General features: G+C 66.1%; 1 protein-coding gene across 2 annotated transcripts; it reads right to left on the reverse strand.

Annotated features, from left to right (window-relative positions):
- Nucleotides 1-689: 689 nt before the first annotated feature.
- On the reverse strand, nt 690-17,791 carry TRAF2 (TNF receptor associated factor 2). 2 transcript variants are annotated; one of them, XM_068988880.1, is made up of 11 exons: nt 17,761-17,791; nt 11,930-12,146; nt 11,517-11,595; nt 11,271-11,369; nt 7,442-7,603; nt 7,230-7,304; nt 5,987-6,061; nt 4,380-4,706; nt 2,731-2,908; nt 2,203-2,351; nt 690-1,828 (listed from the first exon to the last, which is right to left on the reverse strand). In XM_068988880.1, the coding sequence occupies exons 2-11, from the start codon at nt 12,115-12,117 to the stop codon at nt 1,610-1,612; spliced, it is 1,551 nt and encodes a 516-aa protein (XP_068844981.1). In that variant the 5' UTR covers nt 12,118-12,146; nt 17,761-17,791; the 3' UTR covers nt 690-1,609. The 2 variants fall into 2 exon arrangements, with proteins under 2 accessions (XP_068844981.1, XP_068845052.1); XM_068988951.1 differs by lacking the exon at nt 17,761-17,791 and adding an exon at nt 17,574-17,647.
- Between the last annotated feature and the right edge of the window lie 444 nt (nt 17,792-18,235).

An 18,235-nucleotide genomic window follows, 5' to 3' on the forward strand; every position in this document is an offset into this window, starting at 1 on the left:
TCGCCTGCTGTCTCCGGGGCTCCAGACGCAGCGCGCACCGAGCCTGCGCGTGCGCTCCCCTCTGCTTGTCCACAGGCTCCAGGCATGCTGGGTTGCACCCAGCCTAGCGCCTCCCTTTAACTTCTCTCTGTAAAGGCTGTCGTTCCAAACGAGGTCACATTCTAAGAAGTACCAAGAAACGGCACTTTGTAGCTTTGGGGGAACGCTGTTCGACCCATGACGGCCGTCAGCCACGGGTCTGCCACATACAGGACGTGCCCCTCACCGACCGCAGCAGCACGAACAGGCACGGGGCTCCAGGCACTTCCCCCAGCCAGGACGGGTCCTGCTGCAGCTGCGCGCCTGTGTGCAGGGCTGGGCGGGACGCAGGGCAGCAGGGATGCCCCGCCAGCCCCAGAGACGGGCGCGGGCAGGTGTGTGTCTGTGGGAGCAGAGTGGGGAGGCGACAGACGGGGGGGCTGGTGTTCACACCTCGCCGTGCTCAGCACGCCAGGCTCTCCACCCTGGGGCAGAGGACGGGGCCCCGCGGGGGACGCGTGCACACGTCTCACACGTGGGAGACCACACACAGAGACGGAAATTACACGCACAGCAGAGGGCCCAAATCGGCGAGGGCAGCGCCTTGGCTAGCTGAGGCGGCGCGAAGGGAAGCAGGACTCTGCTTTTCTGCAACGGCTCTTTTTAATTAAAATATGTAATTCAAAACGTGCACATGGTTAACTCTGGGCACGGAGTTGGTAACTCTCCATGCCTTGCTGCTGTTTAACGTCTCAACCAGAGCAGGGAGGGCGGCGGTGCTGAGGGAGCCTCCCCGTCCCGCCTGTCACGGGGTCTCTGAGGACCTGGCCCTCGCGTCTCCCAGTCGTGGTCACGAGCACAGCCGGGTGTGGACAGCCAGCAGCCAGGACCTGCGCCCAGCCGGAGGCCCCAGGGCTGAGGCCCCGACAGGGCCCACCAGCTGCATCCCGTGCTCAGGCCGCCTGGGCTCTGCCGCTGTCAAGGGGACCCCCAGGGCGGGCGAGGCTGCTCCTGGGGCGACTCCACATCAGGCCCCCACTGAAGACAAAGCCACCAGCACTTTTCAGGTCTGGGGCCCTGCTCTCCACGCAGCCCCTGGTGAGACCTGAGGGAGGGAAGCTGCCCAGCAAGCAGTCTCCCAGGAGAACAGCCGACTTCCCTGAGGTCCACGGTGTCCGGGAGCCACGGGCACTCAGGGTCACTGCCCCCAGGGCCGGAGCCAGGACAGCACTCAGCACAGAGAGCTGAGAGTTTGCCAACACCTCCCCGCACGGACGGGGAAGTTGACGTGTCTCTTGGCAGAGCTGGGCCCCCCCACACCCTGCAGGGCAGGGAACACGGGGCACCCCCCACATGCAGCCTGTCAGGCTGGCCCAGCAGGGATCTCCTCCGAGCGGCAGCCAGGCCCGAGGCCGACCCTCCTCTCCCGGGCTCCTTGCGGCCGCCCTGCTGCAGGCTGAGGGCTCCAGGCCTGTGGGGCACACCCACCAGGGACACACAGCCCGCAGCCCGGCCCCGCTCAGGACGGGCTCTTCAGGACTGAGCTCAGCAGGCGCGCAGCCAGCGCAGGGCCACGCTGCGCGAGAGGCGGCTAGAGCCCGGTCAGGTCCACGATGGCCTTGATGAAAATGGCGTCGTCACGCACGTAGGAGTTCTTGGCCTCCATCTTGGAGACAGGGCAGAAGAGCGGGCAGCCGCTGGCAATGTTCATGTCGGTGACCGGCCTCTGGAAGGAGGACGAGGCCACGTCGGGCCTGAAGGCATCGATTACGTGCTCTCGGTTGTTCTGGTCCAGCAGCATCAAGGTCACCTGGGAGGAGAGTGCCCGGGGGCGACGGAGTCACGGCTCCGCGGTCGGCTGGGCTTGTCCGTCTGTGCCCGTCCCGGCCCGTCCACTGACAGAGGCCCGAGGCTGGCGCCGGCGTGTGGCCTGCAGGCCGTGGGGCTTCTCTCTGAGAACACCTGTCTCACGGGCGTTTTCTCAGCAGGAGCTCCCAGCTGCCCCGGCCCCGGGAAGAAGCGCGACCCCGCCCTGCACTCCGGGACGCCACACCCTCCGTGAGGGACACGGGGCTGTGCACCCCCTCACTTCCGTCTTGACCTAGACCCAGACCCGGGTCCCTGGCTCAGCCCGGCTGCCTGCCGCCCTGGCACACAAGCTCTCGGAGGCAGCCCTCCACGCACCTTCTGGTTGAAGGGCCAGCGCAGGAGGGCGTCGTGCGGGCCACGCATCAGCACGAAGAAGAGAGACAGGTGGGTGCCGCGACCCGTGCCGTCCCCGTTGAGGTAGGCGCGCAGGCACATCTTGTAGCCGTACCTGCTGGTGTAGAAGGCTGCGGGGCAGGGGGGTGAGCCGGGCCAGCCACGCAGCCTCCCCACAGCGCCTGCCACCCAGCCCGGGCTCGAGGAGGGGTCAGCCACCGGTGCAGACAGACACAAAGCGCTCAGAAACGGGGCCTGACCGTGAGCCCTGCTGGCCCGGATGCCGGCCGGGGGGCTCGGCATGGGTCAGCATGCAGCTCACAGGGCTCTGGGCAGAGGACCAAGGCCAGCCACCCCCGGTCTGGACGAGCCTCCCGTCCAGCGAGGAGCGGAGGGCTGAGCACTGGACGCAGCAGGGGCGGACGTGTGAGAGCGAGGAAGGCGAGGAGCAGGGAGCAAGCCTGCAGCAGACCCCGGCCTGGGTGGGGGCGGGGAGGCCCAGCGGAGCACCTGGGGAGAAGATGGCGGGCGTGCGGCCGGCCACGGCTTCCTGGCGCTTCCTGGAGAAGTCCGAGATCTTCCAGACGAACACGCCGTCGAAGGTGGACGCCTCCATCTCGAGGACCTTCTGCTCCAGGTCGGCCATGGCCAGGTCCTTCAGGCCGATGCTCCTCTCTAGCTGCTGCACCTGGGGTGTGGGGCCGTGAGGACGGGCCTCCACCAGGCCCTCGGGGACCAGCTTCCGTCCGGCACGCACCAGCTCGTGGCAGACCTCCACGCCTGTCCCCATCTCCAGGAGGACGGCCCCTTGCCCAGCGCCTCAGCCTTCCTGGGGTCAGCTGCCGCAGGTGGGTTCCGTGCCCCGGAGACCCCCACCCAGGAGGAACGGCCACCTCTGCCCCATCGGGCGAGGGGCCCAGAGGAGCGATGCCGGGAGCCAGCACGGGAGATCCCACCCACGACAAGGTCACGCGGACGAGACCTGACAGGCAAGGCGGACCAGCACTCGGTTTCCCTGGACCTGCTCCAGCATCCGCCCCAAACCAGTATCTGCCTACCCACCGTTAACTATCGTACGCCTCTCACCAACTCTTCTGATATTAGCAGGGGGCTATCCCCGCCACCTTTCTCTGGAGAAAATCAACTCAGGGCTCTAAGTTGGTAAGTCTCCTGGGCATGAAAGGAGTATTCCAATTCAAACCCCTGTTAGTATTCTAGCTTTCTTCACAGGTTTTTCCTTACTCTTACAACTAACACACATGATTGTTCACAAACTTCCCAACCATGAAAGGCACGGGAAGCCTAAACGTTCTAAAAGTCCTAATGGGCACAGAGCCCTTTAAGGGGTGAAAAACCAGCAGCACAGTCCCGGTAAAGGGCTCCACTGCTGAGCCAATGCTTGCCGCCAAGCTCCCACATCCCTTCCCCTCTGAGCACCTGGGAGTGCGTGAGCTAACGAGCTGGAATGGAGAAAAGCAAGTAGTAGCCTTGGTATTAGCCACATCAGACCTCTGAGCCAGTAAGTTTTCTTTGCTGTAGCCCAGTGCACCTTTGCTCCACGAGAATGTAACTCTGTTTAGTATTTTCTGAGGCTGACACAGGGTAGAAACATAAAGAAAAAAAACATTTCAAGGGAAAACAAGTTTTCTGGTTGATCAACCTTTATCAAAAAAGGGTCATAAAATGTCAACAGGCCTCCAGGCCAGAAGATAATGTACATAACGTAAGACCCTCGTTTATGGAAAGGCATACAGAAAAAATCCTGGTTTCGATAAGGGCAAAACTGCTAGAGTGTTGGGCTGATCCTCCATGACCTTGTATCTTTCATTTCCCTTTATGTACAAGTCAGGGTATAAAAGCTCCTTTTGAAAATAAAGTTACGGGCCTTGCTCACCGAAGCTTGGTCTCCCCATCTCTCTCTCTCTCACCAATGCCATCCATCCTGAGGGCACCCCTGGATCCTGCTGCGGCTGGATCCCGGCAGAGCTCTGCCCCGTCGGGCGAGGGGCCCAGGGGAGCTCTGCACAGGCACTGGTGCAGCAGGGAGCCTGCCGGATACCCAGGCGCCACCCTCCAGCCCTGGCTTGGGCACCCCGTGGCCCCCGGCCCGTCTGAGGAGACCTGGGCACTGCGGGCCGCACCCCGCCCCCAGCACGGACCTTGTTGCTCAGGGCCTCGATCCTGTCTTGGTCCAGCCGGTGCTGCCGGCCACAGGCCTCGGCCGTCACGGCCACCCGCTCCACTTCCCGGTTCAGCACACAGACGATGTTCTCGAAGGTGGCCGTCTTCCGCTCCAGGGCCTCGCACCTCTGCAGCAGCTCCGCCACCCTGGAGGGTGTGCTGGCCTCCCAGGCGCCCTCGGCCTGGCCGGGCAGCGGGCGGCCGTCCCCCGGGGGCCGCGCAGCACCCAGCAGGGCGCCCAGCAGCAGGGCCAGGTGCTCCTGGAGCCGCTGCGCCTCGTGCTCCTGCTGCCGCTCGCTCTCCACCTGCCGGGACGACAGCGTCAGCCCCGCCGGGCCCCGGGCTGCAGACCTCGGCAGGCGCTGGTGCCCGAGTGCGGGGCGGCAGGGGGGCGAGTCCCAACACTGAGCTGCCAGCGCGGCGCCACCCACCCCGGCCTCGGGACACAGACCTCCCCGCAGGCTGCCCTCACGCATGAGCCGCCCTCGCGCGTGAGGTGCCGGAGGAGCCATCAAAGACGCTGCCACACGGCGGGGGGTGGGGGTGAAGTTCACTTTCAGGCAGCCCCCCCGCACAGGCCTGACTTTGCAGCCACGGTCCTTGCAGAGCTCCACAGTGTGTGTGGAGGGTCGGAAGGGCCAAGGAGTCTAGAGCACAGATACAGGACGGAACTGCACGGGAGGCCTTGCACCTGGGAGCCTGGGGCGCCCGGCGTGGAGGCTGCACCGAGGCCGCTGCTAGAGCCACGAGGCCAACGGGACGGGACCCTCCATAGGCCGAGAAGAGGCCCTTCACGCCCCGGGCCCCTCCGCTGACCACTGACAGCCCTCAGGCCCGTGTGGGCAACACCCAGCACTGCACTGCCCAGAAGCAGGAGGGCACACACAGACCCAGGGGACGGAGAGGGCCCCACCCCCATTCAACCTCAGAGAAACAAGGCAGGGGCTGAGGCCCGGTGCCGCCAGCAGGCCGCCCCCGCCGAGCGCAGAGGGCTGGGCTGCCCATCTCTCGGGGCCAGGCCTGCACGCGCCCAGCCCTCGGGGACATGGAACCGGTGAGAGAGGAGGGCCAGGGCCACGCGCACAGGGAGCTGCCCAGGCCCAAGGGAGCTGCAGAGAAGCTGGCAGGTGCAGCCACAGACAGGAGGCGGGTTCAAGGTCCAGAGAAAGCTGGGGCGCTGGAGGACAGCTGGGCCAGTGGCTGGAGCGAGATCTCACAGCAGACCACACAGGCCACAGAAGCGAGGCGGGGAGGGCTAGGGGCCGCCTGGGAAGAACGGACGCTCATCCAGAGACTGGACATGACGGCAGTCAGGAGCAGGCCCAGGGTGACCACGGGGCTTTTGCCCGGAATAGCCAGTGAAGCGAGGTGAGCGAACGGGCAGAGGGCGCGGCCAGACCTCGGGGGGCGCAACGTGCTGGGCATCCTTCCCACTGGGTGGCCAAGGCTGGGCACTGGGGTCACTGGGAGGACAATGGGCACAGCCAGGACACGCGCGGGCTGGGCTGGGGCAAGAGCAGAGGCGTGTCCGGAAGGGCCTCTGCTGGGGAACGAGGAGCTGGGCCGCCTGCAGAGCTGGACTCACCATCTCGGGGCAGCCGACAGCGTGGAATCGGCACGGGACCCGGCATCTGCCACATGCCCGGACGTGGTCCTGAAACTGACGGGCCTGGGGTCAACATCGCTCCGCCTCTGCTCCGGCCGCTCACCCCTGCGGCCCCGACCAGGTCAGAGTCCGAGCAAAAGTCCCCGGACCCACCCCACCGGTTTCTGCACACTCAGGCCAGACAAGGCCCAGCAAGGTGCTCCCAAAACTGCAGTGCACACTCGTGCACACGCACGCTCACGTTCACACACATACGTGCAAACTTGGCCATGTGTGTGCTTGAAGCCAGCACAGGATAAGGACATCTCAAATTATCCACGGAGCCTCTATTCCTCACGCAGGCCTCCAAGTCCCAGAAAGCAGCCCCGCCGTCTCCCGCCTACAGCCCATTTATGGCCCCGGGGCTCTAAGGCTGGCGGTGAGTTAGCTAGCGGGAGTCGCTTACTCGTGTCTGACCCTTTGCGACCCCACAGACTGTAGCCTGCCAGGCTCCCCTGTCCATGAGATTCTCCAGGCAAGAATACTGGAGTGGGGTGCCATGCCTTCCTCCAGGGATCAAACTACACCCCAATATAAAAAGAGGGGGGGAATGCTGGTGAAACTCAAGGCAGAAAAGCTTTTGGCCACGTTCACAAAGGCCTGCATTGCCACCTGAAACCAGCCGGGACGCAGTTCTCACCCCTTGTGCGGCCAGGTCTGAGGGACCAAGGCTGGCAGGGAGGGTCAGGACGGGCCCCCTCCCGGCCTGGGAGGGACTCGAGCCCCCATGTGCCCAGAAAGCACCCACCGCCCAGTCCTCGCCCTGGAGCACCATGACGGCTCAACACAGCTACGAACACGTTCTCTCCACAGAGCAACCCCAGACGCTCAAAGGAAAAGACGGACGGACTCTGTCAGACGCACCACAGCTGCCTCCCCGAAAACAGGCCACAGGGCTCGTCCTCCCCCCAGAGCAGAGGGCTGGAGAGACAGCCGGCCACACAGGTCAGCTCCCCGCGCAGCCAGCAGGGGAGACCACGCACTGCAGGAGCAGACGAGAGCCGCTGCCCGCCCCGCCCGCCCTCAGAGACAGAGCCCCCAGGGCACAGGGGGCCCCGCCAGCGCGGGCACCCAAGCACCAGGTCCCCGCCCCCGCGGGCCCAGGGCGCAGACACCGGGCAGTGCCGTGGGGGGTGGGGGGCGGGAGAGACATGGAGCCCACCCTCGGGCCCAGAGCGCCCACCTTCTCACGGGCGATCTTCTTCTTGCCGCAGCCGTCACACGTCAGGGGGAACTTGGGGCAGATCTGGTGGTGTGCCTGCAAGGGGCGCGGCAGCCGTCAGAGCCTCGGCCTGGCGTGCGGGGGGCGTCCGCAGGCTCAGGGCCGGGCCCATCTGGACGCCAGGAGGCCGAGGGAGGGAGGCGCGGGCCTGCGTGCTGCCTCGGCACGCTCACCTTCATGTCGGCCGGGCAGCAGGGCGCCCTGCAGTGCCGGCAGCTGAGGCTCCGCTCCGGGCACTGGTGCTCCAGGTGGTGCTCCTTCTCGCCCAGGCGCACGAGGCCTTTACAGGCCGGGCACTCGGTCAGCATGAACGGGCAGTGTCCTTCATGGCAGCTCTGGCAATGAAGGGAGCGGGTGTTGGCAGGGCAGTGGCAGGATTCTGGCTGTGTCCAGGCCATGGGACCGCCGTGCTCACTCCAGCGCCCCTGCTCCAGGGCAGAGATCAGGACCCGGGTCCAGCTGGCGAAGCCCCGCCTTCTGGACACAGAGGGGATGGTGAGGGGGCCATGGACGCAGAGAGACAGGCTCCTAGAGGACGAAAGGCAGAGGAGAGCCGCCGCGGCCCAGGCGACAGCCATACCGAGGCCCCCACTCGCCCTCCTGGAGCCGAGGCCATGGGTGATGCGGCCAGGGACGCGGACTCCCAGCCTGGGCTCCGAACGATCAGCCAGGCCCAGGCTGTCCCAGGACGACGCAGGTGGCTGTGCTGCAGCCGTGAGAGCCAGGGCTGCCAGGCATTGGGGTGGCCACGGGGTGAGCGAGGAGGTGGAGGCGGCTGGAGCGGTGAGAAAGGGTGGGCCGGGAAATGGGCGGGGTGGCAGGCGCAGGGGACAGGCGGAGACCGGGAGAGCCGTCAGGAAACCTGGCCGGAAGGGGCACAGGAGGCGGCAGTAAGCAGAAAACGGGACACGATGCTTTGTGTGCGGCTGTTTTATAAAAACTGCAGTCAAATCCACATCACGTGAACATGACCACTTGTAGGAGCACAGCTGGGCGCCAAGCACACCACCCCACAGGGCCAGAGCCTCCGTGGAGATGCAGGCTGGGCCCCCGTCAAGTGGGGGCCGCTCGGGGCTGCAGGGCCGGGTGCCCCAAAGGTCAGCCACAGTGACCCTGGAGGAGGAGGAGCCTGCCTTGGGCCGTCTCCACGTGCCCACAGTCCGGGGCGGTGTGCACACACGGCCTCCACCTCACGCGGCAGGCTTGGCTGCGGGGAAAGCAGAACCCCAGGAGCACCCCAGAGGCTCAGCACGGGAGGGGGCCCTCTAGGCAGCCAGGGAGCCCCCAGGACCCCAGCTCCACGCTGCCCCAGGGGTACACATCAGATGGGATGCAGCCCCCAGGCAGCCCCACATGGCTGGGGGGGTGGTCAGGGACGCTGCTGCGGAGGCCGGGTCCTAGGACACAGACGGGCTATGCAACGGGTGGGCAGGATGATACGGGGTGCAGGGAGCAGAGTGGAGGGACCCCTGCCCCAGGGGTTGCCGCTCCATGGAGAGTGCCTCAAAGACTGCCCTGCAGTTATGCCCGGGAGGCACGCTCCTGAACCCCCAGAGGGCTCTGGTCTGACCACACTGGGCGCAGGACAAACCACCACACGGAGGCCGAGGGGAGCCCGAGACGCCCATGGCTCCTGAAGCACAAACAAGGGGCACCTGGGTATGATCAAAGCAAAGGAAATGCTGGAGGCTGGGCGCGGGGCAGCTTGACCAAGCCTGGAGAGGAAGGCCTGTCCTGGTTGAGCCCGGCCCCACTCCACAGCGGCCGTCCCCAGGCTCAGGGTCCCGGCCCAGAGCAGGGGCCCACTCAGGGGCCCACTCAGGGGCCGGGCCAGCTCCGTCAGCTCCCACTCCTCTCAGACGGCACGGAGAAATCAATACACATGCCGTCAGCCAAAGTTCAAACCAAATGCTCAGGCGTTTCAACTTTAGATGCCCAGGCAGGGCCCAGCAGCCCCGCTCTGCGCCCCTTTCAGCTGCGACGGCCCTATAGCCTGGCCCCCCCAGGTCCGCCCGGACCCTCCTCTGAAGCCCGAGGCCCTTTCTCCCTGCTGTCCCCTCCGCCGTTTCCTGCCTCTCCCTTCCAGGGAGCCACCCCCTCTGCATTTGGCAGGCGCTCCACCACCTTCTGACTGAACTGGAACATTATCTCACTGGATTCTTAGAAAACGCTAGACATCACTGCAAGGGAAAAGCTTATTCAAAGGCTACACAGGATTTTCCCCATCTTTCCAGACTCTCCGGAGCTCAGCTGCAGCCCCAGCATTTCCCAGCACGGCCCCAGTTCTGAAGTTCTGAGCACCCAAGGGGGCAGATGTCTTGGTGCAGGGCTGAGGGCGGGACCACCACGCAGCAAGGTGGCTGCCCGCACACCGAGGTGGGCCTCGCCCGCTGTGGCCTCTCAAGCCAGTGACAGGTTAAGCCTGCACCAAAGGCTGCAGTCAGAGACCAGGCAGACCCGCCTCCCACATGGCCACCCCCTCGGGGACTTTCCTGAGCTCCCAGGCCCAGCCAGGGACTTTCCAGCCTGCGTGCCTGCAGAGCTGGCGGGCCCACGGCTGGCTGTGGTCCCAGGCTCTCAGCCAGAGGCCCTCGAAGCTGGCCTCGCACTGCCAGCCGGATGCAGAAGAGACCCCCGAGGACTCGGGAGCTGGGGTTACTCCACTTGTCCCCAGGGACCTTTGGTCCCCTCAAAAAGCATCACAGCGTCCCCCACCTTCCCAGGGAGACCCTGCCCCAAGGCCTTCTCTCTGGACAGCCCCGGGCAGCAACAGTGCAGGCCCATCCACAGATGGGACCCGTCCGTGCCCCTGCCCCACGGTGGCCCATGGACCAGAGTCCTGCTCCCGGGAGGGGCGCAGAGAGACCTGTGCGTCCAGGCCTGGCGCCTGATCAGAGCAGAGCATGCGTGCTGTCCACCTGCCCCCAGGCTCCTCCACAGCCGTGGACAAGCTATTCTGGCAAAAGGCAGACCCCGAGAGCCTGAAGCCCACAATGTCGAGTCAGGCAGGAGAACAGGGAACACCGCTGGACAGGGCCCAGGGCCGGGGGCAGGAAGAGAGGAGCCGCGGGGACCCAGGATCCCAACTCTAGAGCTGACGGGCCCCGCCCTCAGGCGGAAACTCAGGACAGCCCGCACTTGCCCCTGGCTGGGAGGCTGTTCTGAGGGGTCTGGGCGGCCCTGGGCAGAGAGCAGGTGCCCTGCAGACAGCCTTGCAGCCTCGCCAGGGGGCTGTGCAGGCGCCGAGGCCTCCTCCGAGGCCCAGCCTGGGGACACGCACACGCACACGCACGCCCCGGCCCCTCGGGCTAGGCCCAGCCACTCTGCCCTGTTGCGCTCCCCTCCCCCAGATCCCGCATCACAGACCCCATGGCTGAGACTGGCCTCGGCCTGACAGCCCAAGGTCCCTCCCCCTGCAGCCTGGGGCGGGCTCCCCTGTTCTCAAGATTAGGCATAGCCCGGGGTATGACCCGCCATGGCGTGGGCACCCCGTCCTCTGCAGGGAGCACCCAGCCACCGGAAAGTGCTGTGGGCACGGCTCGGGCGGGCGCCCCGCAGAGGAAACCATCCAGCGGCACTCGAGCCCCAGGAAGAGCACCGGCCCAGCTCCCAAGGAGGCGGCAGGCCCGGCTGCCAGAGGGCGGCTGGCACACAGGTGCCCCAACCTGCCAGACGGGCCCACAAGAGACACACCCGGGCACTGCCCTTGTCCCTGGCGCCTTGTCAAGACGCCTTCCTGCGACCCCAGGACTGACAAGCGGGCCACTCCTGCACCCTCCAGCGTGAACACGCTCAGCGAGGAGACAACACAACCCCGGCAGTGAGAAAGCTGACTTCTTGCTCGCGTGGTGCTCGGGCTGGACCCGGGCCCCGAACACACTGCTGCTCCCCGTCCCTCGGCCACCCCAGGAGCTGGCACAGATGGCGAGCTCCCCAGCCCCAGGCGCGCGGCTCCATGCGGCCACCCCAGCGGCGGCTGCTCTCCCCCGTGGAGGCCCCTACCTCGTAGTCCTTCAGGGTCCCCTTCCAGGAGCAGCCCTCGCTGGGGCAGACGGCCGGCAGGCTCTCCACCTCCCTGCGGGCAGCATTGTCCGGGAACGCCTGGGGAGACAGCGGCCCTCGGGTGAGCCCCCCGCCGCCCGCCCCAGGCCAGGGCCGAGGCTTGGGAAAGGCCGCCTCTCCCGTGCAGCGGCTGCCCCCAGGCCCCATCTCATGGCACAGCCGGCGCAGCCCTGACGGCTCACTCACCGAGCTGCTCTCCAGGATTGAAACGCCCTCCTCGTAAATGCCCTCGTGCACACAGGCGGCACAGCTCTGGGGCCCGGAGCTGGAGGGGGGAGAGGCCCTGTGAACCCGCTGCGGAGGCGGGCAGCCCCCGGACCTGCCCCACGGCCCTGGCGCTCCCACAGCCACCAAGTGGGGCGGCTGGCAGGCACAAGGCAGTGCGTGCCAGGGCACCCCTCAGACGGCCGCGGGGACCGGGGACACTGTCCTGAAGACTGGCCCCCGCCCCGCCTCCCAGCCCCTCGGGGACGCGGGCACCCGGCGCAAAGGGGCTGTGAGCCTGCGGCTCCGTCAGACTGTGCAGTTCCCACTCAAGACAGGAGGAGCGGGAAGACTGGCCCCAGGAGACGACCGCCTCTCCCCCGCCGCGGCCCCACCTCAGGATGCTGCTCAGGCAAAAGGAGCAGTAGCGATGCCCACACTGAGCCTGGAAGGGTCTGCGCAGCACGTTCTTGCAGGCCGAGCACAGGTACTTGTCCTCTAGCTTCGTCCCCAGGAGGGTCTTGGAGAAGCCGGGCTGCAGCAGGTCCAGGGAGCCGGGAGGGGTCACGCTGGCTGCAGCCATGAGCGCCGCAGCCCCGCCAAGCCCACGCCCTAAGGGAGAGCACAGTGTGCCAGGCTGGGTCCGGGGACGCGCAGCCACCAGGGGCCGAGGCTGAGGCAGCAGGCACCCCCCGCCGAGGGGTGGCCCCTCTCCCAGGCCAGCCAGCCCAGCTCGCGTCCGACTGAGACCGCAGCCCTCAACCCTGGGCCTGGCATCTCCTCGAGGCGGCGATCGTGAAGAGTGCTCGGCAAACACCGGATGGTTCTCCCAGACCCTCCTGCAGGAGGTCCCCCGGGCAGCCCAGGAGCCGGCCACGCGGACCCCAGCCTCAAGACAGCCGGTCTCCCCGTGGCGGCTTTCCACCCAAACGCGGCTGGCTGACCACACCTCCTGTGGCAGATTGAGCCCATTCCATTAATCCATGGACTTTTATTCCTGTTGGACGCTAAAGAACCACAGAAACAGTCTCTCTTTTGAGCAATAAGCAGGGAAAATGCCCCAACACACTGCAGGCCTCGACCTCCCCCTCAGCAGTCACAGCTCCCTGGCTCAGAGCAAGGGCGCCCTGGGAGATCTCAGTGCTTAAAGCCTCAAATACTTTGTTCCAGTCACATCTATAAATGCACTTTAACCCTTAATCGTACGGGAGTGAAGAATGAAATGGCAACCCACTCCAGTATCTTGCCTGGAAAAATCCACAGCGTGGCCTGACTGAGCACGCATGGGGCGGAGGGGATGATAAACTGGTGGAAAAGGACTGTAACGGGGCACCACAGGGGCTCCACCCGGACACCTGCGGCCGCGTCGGCCCCCCGGGCTGCACTGCACCTCCCGCGTGGGCAGGCGGGTGGCCGGCCGCCTTTGTACTCAGGGTGACAGATGTGAGGGGTCAAGTGTCAGGGACCTCCAACCAGGAACCAAACCCCTCCTGGGCCTTCCAAGCTTCCAGTTTATTTTCCAAATCCTCACTTCTCTCGAGCAAGGTGGTAAAAAACAAGGAGCGCTCCATGTGCCCAGCCCTGGCCTCGCACTTAACTCACACCCTAAAACATGCTCCAGACGGGAATGCACCAACTTTATACAACAAAGTGACATTCTGTTAAATGGCATTTCTACTAGACCAAAAAAAAAATTACTTACAGAATAACTCCAGTTACAGGGAGCTGGAGGACAGGCAAAGCTAACAGGAGAGGAAGGAGCTGGGAGGCGGCTGCCCCGGGGCAATTCTGAGGCAGCAGGCGCTGGGGCTTCCCCCTGCCGGCAGCACCCAGACCCCCCAGGGCTTCCTGCGCAATGGGGCCGGATCTTCCCTTCACCACCACTCCCATCTCCTGGAGGGTGAGGGGAACTAGAGAAGATTTACTGATGATCTATCAAGCGTGCCTTCACAGTGGAGCCCTCTAGAAAACTCTAAACCAGGGGGTTTGGGGAGCTTCTAGTTGGACATGGGAAGCGCACCGAGGGGGTCTGGCCGCCCTCCCCACCCCCATACCTGGCCCTGGGTGTCTCTCCCAGCGGGCCAACACTTGAGGCTCTCTGAGTTTTTGGAGCTCTGCTAGCAAATCATTGACCCCGAGGACGGGTCATGAAAAACCTCCATTTACAGTCAGCGGATCTGAAGTACGGGAGGCCTCGCCCACCTGCTGCCATCGGAGGTGGGGTGGGGGCGGCCGTGTGGGGCCAAGCCCTGGACATGAGGGGCCTGTGCTGACTCCAGGTGGCCAGGACACCGGTCGGTGTCCATCAAGAAACAGGGCTTCCCTGGTGGCTCAACGGCGAAGAACCGGCCTGTCAATGCAGGAGACGGATTCAGTCCCTGGTCTGCGGAGAGCCCAGCATGCCGTGGGGCAGCAAAGCCTGAGCCACAGCCACTGAGCTCACGCGCCTGGAGCGGCCCCCGCCTCCGCAGCCGGAGAACAGCCCCTCGGCAACAAAGACCCGGCAGAGCCAGAGAGAGAGGAGTCAATAAAAAAGGGGGGAGTGGAGAATTGCTCGGTGTGGGAAACCACGCTTTGGGGCTCAGAACGCTTGGGAGTGCTGGGCAGAGCTCTCCACGCAGGAGGGTAAGCGCTACAGGAGGGGAGGGCTTCCAGAAGGTGAGCGTGGCTGTGTGCGTGGACACACGTGTGTCTGGCTGGGCACTCAGGACTTGTACACTTTGCTGTATAAGTATTTCATTTTAAGAATAAAGAGACGGAGCTTGTATTCCCAGAGAATCCAAAAAAGATAGTGAAATCCCTAATTACGGTACACTCGTGCACGTTTACCCAGAACCACCCTGCTTCATAATGTCAGCGATGGCAGGGCAATCTTAGAAATGGGTTTGAACACAAAAGAAGCCCCCAGGTGGGCTGCAGCCCCTAGGAGGGTGGGGGTGCCTGGCACCTACTGCCTCTTGCCATTTCCTTCACTGCAGGCCTCCTTCACAAGCCCAGGTCCCACCTGCGTGCAGAGCGGGAGGACCAGTGGAAAGGGCCGTCCCTGCGGGAGATCGCACAGACCCCGGAGACTGAGCCCGAGGCCCCTGGGCAGCTGGGCCCCACCGTCCTCGCCCGCTGCACGGTGTCAGTGAGTCATCTCAAAAGGCTGAGCTGCTGCCCAAACCAACGTCACATCAAGAGTTGAACAGGTGGCTGCTGGGGGGCCACCTGTCGCCAGCAGACACACGGGTTCAACTCAAAAGCCTCCCTCTGGGACGCCCCAGTGAGGCACTGAACTCCCCCAAATCCACGCTCCCACCGACAGCCGCCCCTGCTGCTTGCAACGCTTGGGCTTCCACCCCCGGGTCTAGGCCGCCCGCACAGCCAACCTTCCGAGGCCACAGTCAAGGACCGACATCTGCACACGGTGCGCGTGCGGCCCCCAGGACCAGAGGCCCAGGTGAGCAGCACCGTCCACACGACGGCCGCCTTCCTTTAAGCGCAACGTGATGCCGACTGATCGGGGACCCACTCAGCGCCCGGCGACTGTGGGCACGAGAGCTCAGGAGCAAGCACTGCGCCCGCCCTTCTCGCAGCGCCCGCTCGCAGCTACTCGTGCCGATGCGCACCCAGGATCTTATTAAAAACCAGGGCCGTCGGCAGGGAGACACTGACGACGGTGCAGCAACTCTGCCCCTTCGGGGCCTCAGCCTCCCCTCCAGCAGGTCAGGAAACGCACTGCCTCTGCTGCTGCCCACGTCCAGAAGCGGGATTCCCTGGTGTCCAACGGTTAGGGTCCACCTGCCAGGGCGGGGGGCACGGCTCAGCTGAGCCCGGGCCTAGCAGAGGAGCCGCCGCAGCCAGAAGCCCACACACCGGAGCCCACAGCCCGAGCGGCCCTGCTGGCCGCTCCCAGAGAAAGCCCACTTGCAGAAGGGAAGACCCAGCAACCCCTCCCCCCGAAAAAAGCCAGCATCCAGAACCTGACCACACTGCTACCGCTAGGCCAGGCCACCGTCCACCGCGGTGTGACTTACCGCAGGGCCTCCCCAGGCCCTTAAACACATGACGGCACCCGGCTCCTCCCTCAGACCCCCAGGCTGCCCAAGCAGGCTCTCAGAGTCCCAGAGAGCCCTCACCTGCTCTCCTCGGCGAAGGGGCCTCACGGGCCTGGAGGCAGGGAGGAGGGGCCCGGGCATGTGCAGGGGGTTATGACTGCCCTCCCTGCTCCCCAGGCTCCCGCTGGCCACCGACTCGCACGCCTGGGTCCGGCCCTTCCTCTCTGCTGCCCCCCCCCGACACACACTAGCCCAGCCATGCCCTACCCCGTTCCAAAGCAGGGCACCCCAATCCTGGAACCCACACCGCATCACCCCGGCTACTCACCCCCCACCACCGCTGCTGTGTACCCACCTCCCTAAACCACGGCCAGTCCACAAGAACACCTGCCCCGAACGCCTCTCCACCACCTGCGGGCCTGCCCTGCTGCTCGGAGCCTGCCTCGGTCCCTCCTTCGAGACACGCCCTCCCCCTGGACGCACGGAGGCCTTTGGGGGGCGGTCCTCACCCGTCTCCAGGAAGGAGCAGTCCCAGCGCCCCTCGAGGACAGGGCATCGAGCCCAAGTCTGGACTCGAGGACAGACGGCTGTGTGCGCCCCATTCCTGGCGTGATCCGTGGTGCCTGCAGGTCGTTTTTTTCTGGGTTTTCTTCTCTTGATCTTCCTCCCCTTGCCTGTGTGTGTGCCCTCCGGCCACGGAAACCCATCTGCCAGGCTGTGCCCAGTCCACACTGGTGCGCTGACCATGCTGGCAGGTAGGCTGGCCTTTCCCACTGCTGAGAGGGGCCCACACCGGACTCAAGTCAAAAGGTCTGTTCTTCCCCCAAAACCTCCCCCTGCACCAGGGATGGCTGTGACTTCTCCGCTCCAGCCCCAGGTCACAAGCGCTGTTGAAACAGCCCATTCCTTCAGCTCCCCAGAGTGACCGAGTCCGTGACGCTCACACGCGACCTTCACCTTGTCCTGCCGTGAGCCACGTGGGGCGCTGGGCACACTGAGTGGCACCACCACCACCGGTGCAGCCGACAGGCCGGGGCCACAGGGCACAACGCAGCCTGGGACGCAGTCTGGGACGCAGGGGGATGCCCGAAGGGCCTGTGGCGCAGCCTGGGTGTCTCAGGAGGTGCCCACGCAGCTGTGCCCCGCCACAGGACCGGAGAGCGCAGAGGCTCCGCTCCCAGCGCCGGCCTTTGCGGGCTGCAGCCTCAGGGCGGCGGGGCTTCGGTCCCCGGAGGGCGGGCTGAGGGGGGAGCTGGGCCAGGCTGGGGGGCTGGAATCGGAGAGTCAGACGCCCGAACGCGTGAAGAGGCTACTGCCCCTCAGCAAAGGCTTTACACAAGCACTTCTTGGAGGAGTTTGTTTGAAACTCAACAATAAGGAGTTTTACGGTATGCAAACCACACCGCAATAAAGCGGTTAAAAAATACCGAAACTCAAGCCCCCCTTCTGGGCCGGCCGGGACCGCCACCTAGAGCCAGTGACTGAGCTGCTGAAGGCTGTCGCCGGCCCACCGCCGGGGACATGTGGCCCCTGAGTCACGCAGGGCCAGGCGCGAGGCCCGGCACGCCCCCTGCCCTGCCAGACTCTGGATCGGCCGAGCGGCGGCCGTCCCGGGCGCAGCCGTCCCCGCTCCCGCTGTCCCCACCGCCGGGCCCACCGGGAGCCCGCTCGGCGTCCACTGAACCTGGGGCCCCGCACACACGGCAGAGCAGGGTCCCCGGGCTCCGCCCGCCCCGGCAGCTGCCTCCGCTCTGGACCCCCGCACCCGCCGGGGCCCGGGTCACCGTCGGGCAAGGCCAAAGCGCGGCGGGGCCGGGGCAGGCGGAGGGGCCGGGGCCGGCGGCGGGCCCGCGGCGGCCCCCGAGGCCGGGGAGCCCGTCCGCACCCCAAGCGGGGCAGGAAGAGGTGGGGGCCGCGGCCGAAGCTCGCGGGCGGCGCGAGGCGCGGGGGCCCCACCGGACCCGGGCCCGGCCCCGCGGACGCCCCGCCGTTCGCGAACCTTCCTGCGTGGGGCCCGCTCCGACTTTCGGTTTCCGGCCCCGAGAAATCCCCTCAGGCGCGCGCGCCGCGGCGTCCGCGCCTCCCGCCGGGCCTCCCGGGTCCGCGCGCCCCGCTACCCCGCGTCCCCGCCCCTAGACCTCGACCCCCGACCCCACCGCGACCCCGACCCGGACGTCAGGACTCACCAACGGTCGCCTCGCGCCCGGAACTGCCTGCCAGCCGGCCGCCGCGGCTGCCGCCGACCCGCCCCCGAGCCCGCCTGACGGACTGCTGTGGGGGCCTACCAGAGGCGCCCAGGAAGCCATAGCGAGCACCGATTGGCTACATTTCTCTCCGCCCCCTAATTAGGGCCCGCCCACCTGACGGACTGACGCAAAAGCCTACCAAGGGCCTGCAGAGAGCCACGCGGGGCCCGATTGGCCGGCCCTGTCCCCGCCCCTCCCGCCTCCTGACGGACTGACACTGGAGCCTACCAGAAGCGCGCAGGGAGCCTCAGCGGGCGCCGATTGGGCGGGGCTGCGGCGCCTTGGGTACTTAAGTCGCCGATGGGCTCTCTCCTGGAAGGACTCCGCGGCTCTTGTGCCGGTGATACATGTTCACCCACGGAGGGTCAACTCCAGGCCCAGGGTTCCGGCGCAGAGCTGGGCCCGAGGGTGGGTT

The sequence above is a fragment of the Capricornis sumatraensis genome, chromosome 1, assembly GCF_032405125.1.
Source record: "Capricornis sumatraensis isolate serow.1 chromosome 1, serow.2, whole genome shotgun sequence".
Lineage (NCBI taxonomy): Eukaryota > Metazoa > Chordata > Mammalia > Artiodactyla > Bovidae > Capricornis > Capricornis sumatraensis.

Excerpts from the sequence above, each read along its gene's own strand:
- TRAF2 (XM_068988880.1), bottom strand. The coding sequence starts at position 12,117 with ATGGCTGCAGCCAGCGTGACCCCTCCCGGCTCCCTGGACCTGCTGCAG. Across the intron at positions 11,596-11,929 it reads TGCCTGAGCAGCATCCTGAG|CTCCGGGCCCCAGAGCTGTG; the intron begins GTGGGGCCGCGG and ends TCCCCCCTCCAG. Across the intron at positions 6,062-7,229 it reads AGAAGATCGCCCGTGAGAAG|TTTCAGGACCACGTCCGGGC; the intron begins GTGGGCGCTCTG and ends CAGGCCCGTCAG.